The sequence below is a fragment of the Hemicordylus capensis genome, chromosome 14 (genome assembly GCF_027244095.1).
Source record: "Hemicordylus capensis ecotype Gifberg chromosome 14, rHemCap1.1.pri, whole genome shotgun sequence".
NCBI lineage: Eukaryota > Metazoa > Chordata > Lepidosauria > Squamata > Cordylidae > Hemicordylus > Hemicordylus capensis.
Genome location: NC_069670.1, coordinates 12,351,472 through 12,368,361, shown reverse-complemented (window position 1 = coordinate 12,368,361; position 16,890 = coordinate 12,351,472). Strand labels below are relative to the sequence as shown.

Below are 16,890 nucleotides of genomic sequence, written 5' to 3'. Positions count from 1 at the left end.
CCACAGCCCCCGCCACACACCAAGTTTCTGGGACTCGGACTGGAAGGCAGACACAGAGCAGAACAAAAGCTCCAGACGGACGTACAATATCTAGAAATAGCTCTATTCATGAAACACGCGGGGAAAGTACGAAAATAGAAATCTAGGCTACACGTGGAGTGTCTACAGGGGGTGTGGGGCAGAGGCTGCTCTGCCCTTCAGTGCACCGGGTCTGCCTGGATGTACGCCTTCCGCTCCACCTGGGCACAGTACTTCTCCGGAAGGCCGGCGGCTCTGCAAACGAGAGAACAAGGAGAGGCCGGTCACCGGAGGCGGGCGTGTGGACCGCTGGCGGCATCGTGGCCACCGAGGCATGTGGCTCGTTCTCACGGAGGCAGCAGAGCCGAGCCGGAGTCAGACCAGGCCCGTCTAAAGGCTAACCCTGAAGGCACCAGGCATGCATATCCTCGGAGGGCGCAGACAGAAACACACACACACAGACACTCCTTGGCCGTTTGAAGGGACAACACCCAGCCGAGGAAACCCAATGGGCTCCGTGCGGCCGAACCGGAACCGGACTCACCGGAGTTCGTCCAACTTCCTGCGCTTGATCTCGTTGAGGTGCTCGCTGCGCCGGCGGGCCTCCTCCTTGAGGCGCTTGCCCTCCTCGAAGATGGCGATGCGGGCCTCCACCTGCTTCTGCTGGTGCTCGCGCACCTGCCGCCGGATCTCGTCGGCGTGGGTCTGCTGAAGAGCCACACGCCGCTCGTGCTCCTTCTTCTCCTTCTGGATCTGCGCCCGCTGGATCCTGGGGAGGGGAGACGCCACATGGAAGGCCGGCCGCGCAGGAAGCCCGGCCACAGGGCAACCCGAGGGCTGAAGCGGTGCTGCCCCGCGGTGGGGGAACCCCAAGACATGGGGCTGAGAGGCGGGCTGCCGTCCGGGGCGAGAAGCGGATTGTGACACCGCTGACCCCTGCGAGCGGCAGGGGCGCTGCTCCTTCCGCCCATGGCGACCAGCCCCTGAAGGGGAGTGGTGAGATGCTCCCCACTGCAAGGGAGGATGCTTGAGAGACTAGGAGCGCCTCGCGAGTCTGGGGGGAGCTCCCGCGAGATTTCGGAGCGAGATTTCTCGTTCTCGGCTGGGATCTTGCAAGAGTTGCCCCGAATGTCAAGGGCTATACAGAGGCCGGCTGGCCGATGAGGAGGGGCCAGTCAGCGAGGAGGGCTCGTCCTGGCAAGAGCCCAATGACTCCTGCTAAGGCCCGGGGCAGCAGTTCCTCAAGGGCTTTGTGAGAGCAACAAGCCCTATTTTGAGAAGGAGCACCAGACCCTTAGAAGAACTCCGAGGCCTAGGCCTAGCCACACCACTGACGTCCCCAAGCTGGAGCCAAAGCTGACCCTAGGGGAGCCCGACGCCCGCTTTAGAGCCAAAACGGCCACCGAAATTCAGCAAGGCCCGCACGTTCTCCCTCTCTCTCTTTGGAGGGATTGTGCCACCTTTAGGGAATCAATTCTAGGAATGCAGAAGTCTGCCGCTCAGAAGCACCCACTCGCACCAGGTGGCAGGGCACGAGACCTGGTGGAAGCACGCTGGCGTTCCCCATGCGCTCGTCTCCAGGACCGGCCTCCAGCCGCCAGCTCCCCTACCTGACGATCCTCTCAAACTCGGCCCGGTCCCGCTGCACCTGGATGGCCAGGCTGTGCTCCTTCTGGGCCACCTGCTCCAGGCGGCTCTGCTTCAGCATGGCTTCCGTCTGCAGCTTCTTCTGCGCAGCGTCCTTCTCCTTCCGGCGCCATTCCCGCTCAGTTGCCTCCTGGTTGCGCTTGGCCCGCAGCGCGTCCTGCAAGGGGGTGGGGAAAGAGAAGAGCCATTCGCTGGCTGGACCTGGGAGGACGGGGAGCCACGGTCAGGGAAGAAGGCTGGGGTTGCACCATCCGGCCCAGCCCGGCTACTGAATGCAAGCTCCACGCAGGCGTGGGTATTCGGTGATTCTCATCACAGGGTTACACGCAGGCTCCTGGCAGGCTCCTGACACTGGGCTGCAGCAGGGCAAGGTGGGAGACTGACTTGTCCTTATAGGGAAGGACATACGGATACAGCCCTTTCACTTTCTCTGAATGCTCCAACTACTCTTTCTCCCCTTGAGGAAGAATTTTGCCCCAACTGGATTTCTTCTCAGGACGCTGAGTTTGGCCTCTTAGCTGGGGCAGGAGATGTCTACAGGGTCGTAGCTGCTTTGCATGCCGAAGGTCCCAGCTTCACTCTCTGGCAGCATCTCCAGGTGGGCCTGGGAGAGACTCCTGAGCCTGCAACCTTGGAGAAGCCGCTGCCAGTCAGTCCTGACAAGACTTGGCTAGATGGACCCAGGGCCTGGCTCTGCTCTTCGGGGTGGGGGGGGCCTGTCATACCTTAACTCAACGCTGGGCTATACCTGCTCAGCTTGGTGGTCCTGGGCCTTCTCTTGCAAGGCCCGCAGGCGGGCTGTCTCCATCTCTTTCTCTCGGCGGATCCTCTCCTGTTCGGCTTCGAACTCGGCCTCTCGTTCCTGTGTCACAAGAACAGCCCTGCTGGATCAGGCCCAAGAAGGCCTCTCTAGTGCAGCATCCCATTTCCCACAGTGGCCCGCCAGATGCCCCTGAGAAGCCCACAGGCAAGGTCATGCCCTCTCTCCTGCTGTGGCTCCCCTGCCACTGTGATTCGGAAGCATCTGGCCTCTGAGACTGGAGGTGGCCTATAGCCATCATTGATAACCCACTTGTCCTCCATGAATTTGTCCAAGCCCTGCTTAAAGCCATCCAGGCTGGCGGCTGCCACCACATCTTGTGGCAGAGAATTCCATCGGCTAATTATGCATATAAGAACAGTCAGGAGAAAGAGAACGGATTTAGTCCCCTGCCTGTAATCACAGGCTTCTGAGCACACACCAGCCAGCCAGGGCCTTGGAGGGGGAGAGACGGCCATAGCCTTGGAAGGGGCCGCACCAGGTCTGATCCAGCTGAGAAGTTCAGGGAGGGGCCTCACACGCAGAGCCGGCCCTCGGGGTTCTAAGAAGTCTTTAAAAGACCAAGCAACAAGGAGAAAATGGTGGGGAGGGGCAACGAGGACCCGCTCAAGAGTCCCCACTCCCTTGCAGCCAGGCATCAAGCAGAGAAGCCGCGAGCACCCCCAGACCCTCTCATTTACGCAGAGGTCAGCAACGCTGCCTCCGCCTTTCCCCGACAGGCAGCCAGCATGCTCACCCCTCCTCGCTCCTGCAGTCAGGTCCTGCCCCCCACGGAGGTCTCCTGCTGCAATCCCACCCCCTGCATCAGAGTTTCCTCTAAGGCGTGCGCGTCTGCAGGTGAACACAAGTCTTCTGATGCCCGCTCAGGTTGAACCTGGAAGGCCCCGCTCTGAACGCACAGGAGCACACCCTGCCTGGATACTGCCGCCCAGAACAAAACTCATCCCACACTCAGGACAGAAAAAGTAGAGGGGCCCCGGTGTCCGCCCCCCCCCCCCCGCCGTGCAGCCAGTTCCTCCCCCAGCAGCACAGCATACCATCTTCTTGCGCTGATACTCCAGCACCCGCCAGTCAGCCATCCTCTCCTGCTCCTCCCTCTCTTCTTTGCGCTTCTGGTTCTCGTCGTTGATGTACCGGATCTCGGCCTGGATCCGCAGCTGCTCCAACCGCCTGCGCTCCATCTCCTGGAGGAGGAGGAGGAGGAGGGCCACCAACAACCAGAAGGGAGCTTCATACTACACACGCCTTCCCCTTGGAGCCGGGGTGTGTGTGTGTGTGTCTTGGTTTGGGGGCTGGGTTTGCAAGACCTGGCTCCCAGCCTCGCTTGGGCCGCAGAGGTCAGCAGGTGACCACAGGCCAGCTGCTACTTCTGAGCCGAGCCTACCTTGTTGTGGGGGTGGGCTGTGACCATAGAGGAGGGACAACCCCCTCCGAGTATCCCGAGCTCCTTGGCGGAAGGGCAGGATACAAATATTGTCGTTGCCACAAACGGGATTGTGTGGGAAGTGAGGCACTGGCCAAGGAGAGAGACTTCCTTTCGTCTATCCCCAGCCGCTCCAGGGGGCAACCCTGGTTTCTGCCAGCCTGAGACAGCCAAGATTCGGGACGGAACCAAGGGGCACCCAGAGCAGCTGGCACGGTGGGTAGGCCGCACTCCGCCCAAGGGGCCAGGCTAGATGCGCTCAGGTTCCAGCCCTCCAGCTGGGGGACAGCTCAGTGGCAGAGCCTCTGCTCTGCATGGACAAGGCCCCCACAGTTCAGTTCCTGGCAGCCTCTCCAGGTAGGGCTGGGAAAGACTCCTGAGCCCAAAACCCAGAGATGCTGCCAGTCAGTGTCGGCCAGTTTGGGGACCCCAGCTGTTTTTAGGCTACCACTCTTTGCTGGTCTGTGACCGGACCAATAAAGACTGATTGATCATCCCCAGCCACAGTGGCCAATAGCCAGGGGTTAGGGCAGTTGTCGGCTGCCATCTGCAGGAGGGCCAAAGTGTGTAGGCAGTCCTGAGCCAGAGGGGCGAACAGGCTGAGCTTCTTGGGCTTCGGCGTCAGCCATTTGGGGGCAGGGATGGGGGCTCGCACAGCCGCCACCCTCACTCCTCCTGCTTACCCTCTCGTCTTCAAACTGCAGCCGCTCCAGGTACTCCAGCATCTCCTGGGCCTCTTGGTCCCGCTGCTCGGCCTTCATGGCTCGCAGCTCCTCGTTCTTCTCTATCTGCTCGATGATGTGGCGCTTGCCCCTGGGGACGAGGCAGTGGGAAGAAGCGCCCGGCTGGAGCGGACAGGGCCTCCCTGCAGCTGCTGCCCCAGCCCACGCAAGCAGAACCCCCCTCCTCTCAGGAAAGGGCAGCCGAGCGGCTAGAACGCGGATGCAGCATCCAGGTCCCCTCCTCCCCGCCCACAAAAAAGAATATTGTGGACACATTCAGAGCCTCACCAAGAGAATCTAAGAATCCCGAGGGCCGCTTGCTTACATTTAAGGTGGAAGGAATCAAGTTCCTAGCCCTCATGGTTAGGGAGAAAACCCAGAGTGTGGATTGGCTGGTTTCCACACTGTCCTCGGGATGAGGCAGGACAGATATAGGCACCCAAGCAGTTAGGAAGCCAAGCCTAAAAACCCACTGACTGCAGCATGGGGGTGTTTAATGCAGCAGAAAAACCTGTAGCCAACTATCTGGCGAATCTGAATCTATCAGTGACTATGTTTGTGCTCAGCAACTGATAATCCAGACATCCAGCAATCGTGGCTACTCCCATGATGGCCAGGAGACTTTTTAAAAGAACCAGAAGTGGCTTATTTCGATTTAAGCCATTGCTTTCTCAGGGTGTACACACATTTCCTTTATGTTGCTGCTGATGGTCACACACACACAAACCTGCAACACACCTCTTTGTCCAGGGAAGCGTTCAAATAATTAGAGAAAGGGGAGTGGGGATTTTGACACCCACAAGTCCCCACCCTGGAGCCCTCCCAATCGTCACTAGCAATTCATTATTCCAAACACCTTTGGCTCTCTGCAAAAAGCTATCCTCCGCCTTCATCCTCCAGCATCATATGAGGATAAAGATCTGTGTGCCAATCACTGTTCCTTCGAAGGCGTGCACATGCGCTCACAAGTTTTTTGATGTCCACTCAGTTAGTTTTAGACCCCGCTCAGGTCAAATCAGGAAAGGCCCACTCAGTCTGAAGGCACGAGCGCATATGCTGCCTCAATACTGCCACCCAAAACAAAACTCATTCCACACAGAGATGGGAATAATGAGAGGGATCGCTGGTGCCAATCCAAAGCCGCAGGGGCGGCTGAGGACTGAACTCACCTGTACAGCTCCTCCTTCCTCTTCCGTTCCAGCTCCTCCTGCATCTTGGTGGCCTTCTGCCTCTCCACTTCCATCATCCGGTCCAGCCTCATCTCCTCCTCAGTCATCTCCTTATCGACCTGCTTCTTCTCCAGGATCTGAGCGTCCCGGATGGCGTGGCATTTGGCTTCCAGAATGATCTGCAGAGAGGAAGAGGGGTCCCGGCCATTGGCGGGGAAGGCACAGCTGACTCAAAGGGCATGTGACCTTGGTAAGGGGGATTCTGCCTCAGAGGCACTGGGCCATAATCCCACAGATGCTAGCTTCTCCCCACCGGCTCTTCAGCCAAGCACATGCACCCAATGTCTGAACCAAACTGCTCGGTACTTTGGTGCCCACCAAACTGGACGTTTCCCCTTTTCTCTGATGCTGGACATCCTGACAGCTTTTGTTCCCTGAGGACTTGGCCTTCTAGAGCAAGAGGGGGAGCAGCACTCTAGCCATTCCTTCGGCCCCCTCCCCTCCGTTCCTACCTCGCCAAGCTTCTTGATCTCGTCTTCCTGCTCCACGCGGAGGTTGGCAGCCCGCTGCAGTAGGTACTGTGCCCGCTCCTTGGCTTCCTCCTCCAGGTCATTCAGCTTCTCGTTCTTCTTCCGCAGAATCTCTTTCATCTTCATGGATTTCTTCCGCTCGTTCACGGCGACCTGCGGAGGAAGGCGAGGGGAAGAAATCAGTTCGGCACATCCCCTAATTCGGAGTCAGAGGCACAGTCCCAGAGCCTTGCCAGGGAACCAGCAGCAGCAGCACCACCAGTCCCCAAAGAGTGTCACTGAATTACAGCACTTGGAAGCAACAGTGTGCCTAGTCACCTATGACGAGCCAAGAACTGCCTCCAGGCAACCACTTTAGAGAAGTTGGTGGTTCTCTCTTCTGTATTAGAAACCAGCTTCGGCTGATACGCCAGCTGTGCCTCTGCCTACCATCATACATCCTTTGGGGGCTTCCAGATCTGACAACCGTAAGGTACTCTTTGAGGGGCTGCAGCTAAGATGGCCTGGAAACTTCCGCTAGTGCAGAATGCTACTGCTCATCACTGGGAGTGATGAATATTTTCCATTGTTGCCCCCAGGGGGCCTTTTCTTAGTCGCCATTGTTTACTGAAAGGTTACGTTGAGATGACGTATTAATAAGGCCCTGTCAGCCAGGTTTGAGGGCTCTGGCAGGGAAGGGTAGTGGGAGATCAACATATCAAATAAAACAAGGTCAAACGACTTCCGCTACGAAACAGAGAGGCTATACATACGATGGTGGCCTCGCGTTCGGCTCTGCGGGCTGCTTGCTGAGCTTCACGCTCCTCCTTGGTGAGGACGCGGGATGCATCCTTGATGCGATCAAAGTCCTCAGGGCTTATGATGAGGGACTCCCCCGATGGGTCCACTGTGGGCACGCTGGGCACAAGAAAGGGGAAAGTCACTGAAGATCACGCCACCCAACACAGAAGGGTGAGGCAAGGCAGATGCAAGGCTGGGCATATCCTGGGATCTGGCAGAGCAAAAAGGATGTGGCAGCAGACGAAGAAATCTAAGCTTGGTTTCACCCCTGAGATACGGGCGTCCCAGAACTATCTAGTCAACCACTTCTGGGAACCAGATGCTGGGCCAAATCCACCCTGAAATCCGATCCAGGCAGGCTGGTCTTACATCAGCTATGTTTAAAAAGCCACAAGAATAATCCTGTTTTTCTTGGGATCGACATATCAAGACTGCCATTCTGTTTCAAAGTACAGGGTGACCAAGGTACTATGCATGTGGTGGAAGTTCTTAAAGTGTATCCCAACTGCTGCACCACGGTTTTCTTTCTCGAAAGAACTTCAGGTACTTGGGCAAAACCAGAGTGGAGAAGGAGCATGGAAGCAACAGAGGTAAGCAAGAGGAAGGCAGTGGTCCAGATGGCTGGAGACAAGAAAGGGCCTGGCTCAGGAGAGTCCAATACTGCCCTCCTGTGGTGGTAAAAAGCGAAGCCGCTAACTCAGTGATTTGCAGCTTGCTCTAGGGAACACTGGGGCTCTTTGGAAGGTTGTTGTGGGGTCTTCATCAGAATTTAAAATGATTTCCTAGAGGGAACCTAGAGAGAGCAGTGAACGTAAGAACAGCCCTGATGGATGAGGCCCAAGGAAGCCTATCTAGTTCAGCATCCTCTTTTCACACAGTGGCCCACCAGATGCCACTAGAAGCCCACAGGCAAGAGGTGAGGGCATGCCCCCTCTCCTGCTGCTGCTCCCCTGCAACTGGTATTGAGAGGCATCTGAGGCTGGAGGTGGCCCACAACCATCAGACCAGTAGCCATTGGTCGGGAAACCTGTCCTCCATGAATTTATCTAAGCCTCTTTTAAAGCCGTCCAAGCTGGTGGCCATCACCACATCCCATGGCAAAGAGTTCCACAGATTAATTCTGCACTGTGTGAAAAAGTACTTCCTCTTGTCGGTCTTAAATTTCCCGACCTTCAGTTTCATGGGGTGGCCCCTGGTTCTAGTGTTGTGAGAGAGGGAGAAATTTCTCTCTCTCTCCACTCTCTCTACTCCATGCATAATTGTATACACCTTGATCATGTCTCCCCTTAGTCGCCTCTTTTCCAAAGTAAAGGCCTACAGAGCAGGCAGAAAGGGGAAAGCAGAGAAAGGACTCACACAAGGTCCCGGATGAGGTCTCTGGTGATCAGGCGGACGGTCTCAGGTTTATGGCCCCAACCGAGGGACTTCCCTGCTGTGGTAGTATCTTGAAGGATCACAATGGGACTGCCAGTGCGGGACAGCTGTGCATTCTGCAAGAAAGGATAACAACGCTCAGAATGGCCCAGAAGCAACACCATTCTCCTTCTATTCCCTCCACTCTCCCCACATTATGTATGCCCACCCCTCTGTGCTCTGGTTGGTTCTCAGAAGTCAGTTCTCTTCATATGCCACCCAACCCCACCGAGTTCTGCTCCAAACTCCGATACTGTGGTTGGTCAGCAGGAACTCAGCAAGAAGCAAGGCTTTTATGCTGGCTGTAGAATCTCCCCAAAGGAGGTTCGCTAGACTAGAGTACATCCCTGGTAGAATCAGAGAATCAAACAATTAACAATTTGACTGCTGTTCCATCTGGTCAGTGTTTTTAATCTCTTCAATTCAGTCCTGGTTCAGACACTTGAACTAGTTTTAAGACGCTTCACGCAATTATTTTTTTCTGCAAACTCTTGTTTGAATGCATCTTGTTAAAGAAGTACAGTGGTGGTCAAGGAAATAAACGTTTGTGCTTGAAGCTGCCTAGTATTTATGGTTTTTTTTTAAAAAAAACACTTTTTGTTTGTTTTTCAAACAAAATACATTCACTAGGATAAGAAAAAACAGCAATCATAGAATTGGAAGCTGCACACCTGATTTTTGAGCTGCTTCTTTTGAACTAGTTACCACCATCATTCCCTCTAACAGGGATTCCCAGATGTTGTTGACTACAACTCCCATAGTCCCCAGCCAAAGGCCACTGCAGTAGGGATGCTGGGAGTTGCAGTGAGCAACATCTGGGAATCCCTATTAGAGGGAACACTGGGTACCACGTTTTGCTTTTTGTTACCATGTTTTTAGGTTCTAGTTCAGGTTCTGGCAGCCGAGATATTTTAGGTTCAACTCCAGCTCACTTTTAAAAAACCACAAAGAACGGGCGCCCTGGTGCTGAGGGCTTAGCTACCTTGTGATCTTCTGTTCCCCCTGTACCTGGATACCCAGATTCTGATTGCCTGAAGAGGGCTCTAGTCTAAATGCTATGTATTCTTTGTAGAATTCTGTACCTTCTGCTTGAGAATTACACTGATTATATTTGACAGGCTGCAGTCCACCCAAAGATTATGCTACACATCTTTTGAGAGAGAGAGAGAGAGAGAGAGAGGGAGAGGGAGAGGGAGAGGGATGTAGGGAAGGGACAGACTTCATCTGAGAACAAAGACACAGTGCAGTCCAATGAAATAACCAATAGGTGATATGGAAGGGGGGAAATGAGAATATTTAGAAGAGATTAGTATCCCCTTCAGCATCTGAGAACTTCTGCAGAGCCCTCGGTCCTCTCATCCTCACCTTGGCAAGCCCAAAAAGGCTCTCATCCACTTCCGAGTTGGCGGCCCTGGTTCTGTAGCGGGCGTGAGAGCGGGACCGGCTGGAGGCATTTGACGAGGCGCTGAGTGAGCCGCACTCACTGCCCGACTGCAGGGGAAACAAGTGAGTCTAAAGGCCGATGCCTCACAAGACATCTCAGTCAGGGCAGGCGTGAGAGAAAAAACTCAGGGGTTTCATGCTCACTGGCCCTCGGTTTCAGGAAATCACTTAAAATTGTAGCTCACCCCTTGTTTTAAAAAAACACATTTTGGAGGAACAGAAATGACGTTACTTAGAAGGCTATAGCATTAAGTGCAGTAAAAGACCAGCTGTATTTTAAATCCCGCTCTTCCTCCAAGGGAGAAGGCATACATTATTTTATCCTCACAACAACCCTGTGGAGTAGGCTAGGCAGAGAGAATGACTGAGCTAAGATCACTCGGGGTCCTTTGTGGCTAAGTGGAGACTTGAACCTTGGTCCAAGACACTCTACATTCTGTTTGCCCTCTCATGATATCTGACATATTCCCATCGTCAGCTGGCATTTCACTAGTTAATCATACAATTACACAAATTAGGGGCAGAGGTTTATGGCCAGCCAACATATCTGGGATGTGTGAAAGAAGAAGAGGCAGCCACAGCAAGCAGAGATATTCCTCCATCTAAACACTGGCAGCTTTTTGCAAATATCTGGAACATGAGAACTAGAAACCTAGGTAGTTTGTACATGGGTAAGAGCTTTCGCTGTGCACATGCCCAAGTTATGGGACTCACTCAAGGGAGGTACACTTTGCCCCTTCTCTGGTAGTTTTCACTAGTTGGTGAAAACCCCTTCTCATTTTGCCAAACCATCTATTTTGCGATGGCCTCTGTGCTGCTGTTGAATAGAATTCTGTCTGGTTTACTATATTTACCTGAATCCAAGACTAGGTTTTTTCCAAGCTCTATAATGTTAGAAATCGGGGGTGGTGGTGGTGGTGGTGTCTTAAATTCAGAGTCCTCTTCCTTTCAGGTAAATACAATATAACCTATATTTAACCTGTATTTTAAAAGAGAGTCGCCTTAATTCAGAGTCATCTTCTATTCAGGTAAATATGGTATTTGCTATTATTTTATCCTGGATTTGCAATGTTGATGCTGTCTTGTTGGCCATTTTACATGCTTATTTTCATGCTTGCAATGTTTACCTATTCTACCTGTTGCTTTAAAAAAAAAATTGTGTGTCATTGACCGATTGATGTTAATGTCATTTTTTAAAAAGACTTTTCTTCCTGTTAAGACACCTTGAGCATTTTAGATAAAATGGAAAGGCACAAAGCTAATATTTAGAACAAACTGCCTTAACAAGGTCACATATATGTAAAGAGAGCCAGTGTGCTGATGAGAGAGGTGGGCTTAAGAGCGAACAGACCAGGGTTCAAAACTCTGCTCAGCCATAAATCTCACTGGGTGAACCTGGGTCAATCTCTCTCCTTCTCCTCTACAGCCTAACCTACTCATAGGCTGCTGTGAAGATAAGATGGTTCTAACCTATACACGGACCAATTATAATAGTCAGAGGCAGAGTCAATGGGAAAGATCCACCACCAGCAGCCCAGTGACAAAATACATAAGCCTAACTCAGGTTGTTGTGAGGATAAACATAACCATATAAACCACTCTGGGCTCTTTGGAGGAAGAGCAGGATATAAACATATGTCTACTTATTTATTTTTCGCATTTATATACTGCCCCATCTACAGATCTCTGAGTGATTAGACTATTTCATTTTTATTTATTTAATTTATATACGGCCTGGCTCCAAAGACTCAAAACACAAACCAACAATCAAAACGTTACATCATGTGGAACAATTTAAAACAGCCCTGCACAACATAAGGCCCGGGGGGCAGATCCGGACCACAGGGACATTTTTGATGGCCCAGGTAGCCAGCATCAGCAGGAGCCCCCCAAATTTGGCATTTGTGTGGACTGGAACGGTCAGGTGTCCATTGACTGAGCAAGGACAGGAGTTGTTTTCTGTCCACTATCCTTGGTTAAAATTGTGGGGCCCTGGGGGGGTAAGGAAGGACCCACAACTAACTAGCAATTATTTTAATATTTATGTATTTATTTATTTATTCGATTTATATACCGCCCTTCCAAAATGGCTCAGGGCAGTTTACAAGGTAAGAGCAATTAAAATGAGTTAATAGTTAAAATCAAACTATAAACACTGAATAAAACCAATTAAACAATTAAAACAACTTTAAAAATACCCTGGAGAACCAGAGCTTTATAATTAAAATTATCTTTAGAATTAATTTTACTGCCATAATCAATGTGCTGGAAATTGACACTCCACCCCTACATACACCGTCATGGTTGTTTCTGGCCTACTGGGACATTTGAGTTGTGCACCCCTGATTTAAAACAGTGATCCCTTAAAAAGCTCTGTGGACTAGAAGCCTGAGGAAGCAGGTGTGTTTGCAGCACCTGGCTTAAAAAGAGGCAGCGATGGCGGGGTGGTTTTCACCCCCTCCTGGTGGTGTGTGGGAGCAGGTCCCAGAGAAGACCAAGCACCCGGATCCTCCTGCAATGCCCGCTTTCCTGGGAAGGGGAGCCCTGCTTGCTCCCGAGCCCCAAGCCTGGGCCCCCGGAGGCTGCTGCTGGACTACAATTCCCATCATCCCCACCACGGCCAGGCCAGCTGTGGCCCAGCAGCCTCTGCGCTGGGCCAAGCAGGTAGCCCCAACTAAGGGCCGTGGCCTGGCTGGGTTCCCTGATGTCGTTGACTACAACGCCCATCATCCTCAGCCCAAGGCCTCTGCCACTGGGGATGCTCGGGGTTGTAGTCCACGCCACCTGGGAATCCCTCCTACAGGGAGCCCTGCGGCCTGACGTCCAGCAGGCGAGCCCCCCGCTCCGCTGCCTTGCTGTCTGGGCCCCGCATTGCTTTGGGGTCAAGCGCGCGCACGCGGGCCCCTCCCACGCCGAAGGGCGGCGGTGCCTCTGAGCATGGGCAGAGGGCCATTTGGCCCCGGCCACGCTGAGGAAGGGGGGAGAGGGGAGGTGGGGAACCAGCCCAGCCGCCGCGCCGCCGCCCTCACCATCTCTCCGGCCCGGTCGCCCGCTCGGGAAGCGCCACCTCCCGCTCCGCCTGTGGACGCGTCGCCATGGCAACGGCAGAGGCCGGCGTCGCCCCTGGCAACGCCGACATCAGGAGGCGGGATGATCCTCCAGAGGCCGGAAGTGACGTTTCCCCTCCCATTAAGTTTGAAAAGCTCACTATTTCTCTCTTTTAAAAAAACAAGTAATGTTTCCTCCGAACGTTTTACTCTTCTTAGGTCCCCCGTCACACACACACACACACACACTTCTAAAAATGCCCCCCTCTGCATTTTTTAAAAACTTGCTCTCTGTGGTCGTACCTTTTTCATTCCAAGTCAAACTGAAAGGGGATATGATGATAGAGAGGCTTTGTGATAGAGCGGTGCTGCAGCAGGGCGGCTTTCTATCTCCAGCGGAAGTTTCTTCTTCGTGTTGTTTTGTTTTTGTGCCGCTCTGGCTTTCCCCTCTCCACTCTAAGTAGTTTGCTACAGAGTGCTATAGCGAGTAAGCGGCTAGAAGGGCTGGAGGACTGAGCCCAGGGCTCTATTGAGCTGAATGTTGGCATTAGAGGAAAAAGTTGATTTTTTTTTTTAATCATCCCTCCCGCAGGCTGCTGTATATTTTAATAAAACCCCACAGACTCTGTGGAATAAATAGTAATAACAACACTCAACAACATACAAAACCCATTGCACAAATGCAAAGCCGGAGCTTTTCAGTGTTCTTAAATGAGTTTTATATTCTTTTAAGCCACTTTAAATGGATGTTTGTCGGTTTTGGTTTTTTATTAATTCACTGCCCAGAGCCTATAGGAATTTAATAAATAGTTAACTATACGATATACTTTACTATAACATATGCCCAAGGAGGCTAACCTAAAAATAAAGAGGTTAGAAGGGCAGGAGTGAGACCCCAAGCCCAATACTTTATTGAGCTGAATGTTTCGATAAGGAAAAAAAGTTCAAGGAGATGAACACAAGAAGTATTCCAGAACCAAATACTGCAACCAGGCTCCAGGAACAGGGCAAACCAGCAACAGCCAGCATAATGTAGGGGTAAGAGTGCCTGGACTAGGACCAGGAAGACCGGCGTTTGAGTCCCCATTCAACCATTAAATTCACTGGGTGACTCTAGGCCTCTCTCTCAGCCTAACCTGCCTCACAGGGTTGTCATGAGGATAAAAAAATAACCTCTGAGCTCCTTGGAGGAAGAGTGAGTGGGATATAAGTTTAAAAATAAAAATAAAATTAAAACCCACTGAAAAACAATAATCTCTTATGTTTGGTTGGTTTTTGGGTTTTTTGTGGCAACCTGTGCTTTGAAAAACATTGCATGTTCAGAAGAAAAGAAGCCTGGGAACTGTGGCTTTTTAAGGGGGGTGGTTGTGGTAAGGAATCCCTGCGTGTGGCCTGCACACTGAGCTCCCTGCTAACCTGGGACTTGCAGGCTGCTGCACAGGAAATCGTTTTCCTGTCAGCCACATGATGGCGCATGCATCATGCACTATCTACATACCAGTTTCTGCACATGGCAGCTTCTCAGAGAGAACCAGCCAAGTGGTGTGTGTTTCGGTTTTGAGAAGGGGGTTTAAAAAAATAAATAGTAAACTTTGTTAGATGCCCCATAACAAGCTGTTCTCTGGACGGCTCTCCTCCACCCCTGCACTGCCTGTCAAAGGATGGAGAGGGCCCCTGCTAATGTTTCGGTGGCATGTCATTGCCAGGAGGATTGGAATGCATGAAACAGCCGGGTGGCGGCAGCTGCTGCTGGAGGCATGGGCAGCATCACTGTGGCCACTCAAGCCCTTGGCTGAAGAGTTCTGTTCTACAGATACAGCTGGGGGGAGAAGTTTCCTAAGACACCACCTCAGGAAGAAGGCACCGCAGCAGCAGGAGCGGTCGTTCTCCAGCACTCTCGCACATGCTTTTCAAAACAGTTTCCGTTTCTGCTCAGGAAAACACTGATCCACTTTAGGCACTGGCTGCAGAGGGTGTTGGCGGTGGGCAGTCACATTTCAGAACATAGGATGCTGCCTTAGTCAGACCATCGGTCCATCTAGCTCAGGATTGTCTACCCAGACTGGCAGCGGCTTCACCAAGGATGCTGGCAGGAGTCTCTTATCTTAGAGATGCTGCCAGGGAGGGAACTTGGAACCTTTGGCATGCAAGCAGGCAGGTGCTCTTCCCAGAGCAGCCCCATCCCCTAAGGGAGGGGAACAGCTTACAGTGCTCGCTCACATGTAGTCTCCCATTCAAATGCAACCAGGGCAGTCCCTGCTTAGCAGAAGGGGACAATTCCCAAGACCAGCTCTCCCCACCCGGTATCCCCATTAAATTTTATTCCTGCAGAAATATCCATAGCACTTGGAGCAACACACTCACTTCGTATTCTGAACCCAGCCCAGAAGAAACCATTTGGAGCTTTGATTTCTCGATTAGAATCACAGGCCAGCTGCAAGCATGCGCTGGAAGCATGAACCCACTGGGTATTCTTCCCTACTTGAACCACTCAACCCCCCCCCCTTGGGTGAGCATTCAAAGGAGGCCTTTGGAACAGAAAAAGGAAATACTGTCGATTCCTTCCCGTTTGAGTGTGTGGCACCATTCCCAGAGCAAGCCAGGAGGAGCAGAGATGTAATCCACCATGAAATGCAGACAGAATATCTCCCCCCTACCCACCCCCCCAAGCTCACGATTAGTGTAACTTCTGGGACCCATGCCAGTGCAGTTAATGCCCCCTACACTACAGAACTACAAGCAACGGGAAACAGCTCTCAGCCAACCAGCGCCGGTGGCCACCGGTGTGAAGCATGGGGGAGAGCTTATGAAACCATAGCCGCCCCGCCTGGCGCAGCTGGCTGTTACATTCCTTGCCGGTTCTCACACAGCAGACGTTTCCTAGGAGCCCAGCAAAGCATCTGTGGCTGATGATTCCCTCTGCCCGCCCTGCAAAAAGAGCCAGCGGGGAAAGACAAAAAACACAGAGGGATTTGTGGGAAGACCTGTGGCCGGTGCTGGGGTCCAGTCTTGGAGCATGTGAAAGAGACCAGAAGAGCATGCACAGAGTGTTTTCACCTCACTCAAGCACACCTTGCAAGTCTGTGGTTAAGGGGCAGAGTTCCATGGCGATATGGGGTGTGTGTGGTTTAGATAGCATTCATAATTAAGTGGCTATTATTCAATATACTTCTGCTGGCCACCTGTTTGGCTTCTCTTTTCCAGCGACTGGCTTGTTCGCTGCCTCAGCCTATGCCCCAGAACACACACACTTCCAATTTTCCACTTGTGAATGGCGGGAAGTGACTCATAGGAAGGCGATGCAGCCTCTCCACCTAATCTCTGTCCCCTGTGCACAGGCACAACTACCCTTGATTCTGTCCTCTCTTCCAAGAAAATAAACGCTGGAGCAGAAGCCACATCCTCTGACAGGGGAAACCCGCCCCCACCCCATTCATGCATGAGCACTGCAGCAGGAAGAGGTAAACGACACCCCTCACCTACTCCGGGGCTCTCATTTGTTCTGTGCCCTGCTTTGGAATCTGAAAGCACCTCTGAGTATATACACAGAGTGCTTCTTTTCCTCAGAAGCATTGAAGACGCTTCTGCAGCGCTGAGTGTATGTTCACAATCAGCCTGCAAGGTAGGTCAGGCTGAGTACCTAATATTAGCCCAGGACAGAGGAGTTTCAAGGCTGCGGCAAAAGTAACCCTTTGAGCTGAGAAGGGGGAAAAAAAAGAGGGAGAGATTTCTATATGATGGCATTGATAGTCCATGCCCAGAGCTGGGTTGAATAAGCAGCAAGGAACTAGGCACCCACTTCCAACGGTAAAGGGGAGAAGAGACACCCACGCCACATTTGCACGTTCGAGGGCCGAACCCAGGCTCAGGAGGAGGTC

The 16,890-nt window shown here is 52.5% G+C and overlaps 1 protein-coding gene across 2 annotated transcripts; it reads right to left on the bottom strand.

Annotated features, from left to right (window-relative positions):
* Positions 1-82: 82 nt before the first annotated feature.
* On the bottom strand, positions 83-13,398 carry CFAP45 (cilia and flagella associated protein 45). 2 transcript variants are annotated; one of them, XM_053277757.1, is made up of 12 exons: positions 13,316-13,398; positions 9,888-10,013; positions 8,466-8,599; positions 7,082-7,226; positions 6,312-6,482; positions 5,800-5,978; positions 4,592-4,721; positions 3,523-3,669; positions 2,414-2,527; positions 1,629-1,822; positions 563-787; positions 83-273 (listed from the first exon to the last, which is right to left on the bottom strand). In XM_053277757.1, exons 1-12 carry the CDS (start codon positions 13,322-13,324, stop codon positions 198-200), a joined length of 1,650 nt encoding a protein of 549 aa, XP_053133732.1. In that variant the 5' UTR covers positions 13,325-13,398; the 3' UTR covers positions 83-197. The 2 variants fall into 2 exon arrangements, with proteins under 2 accessions (XP_053133732.1, XP_053133733.1); XM_053277758.1 differs by lacking the exon at positions 13,316-13,398 and adding an exon at positions 12,995-13,189.
* Positions 13,399-16,890: the final 3,492 nt, after the last annotated feature.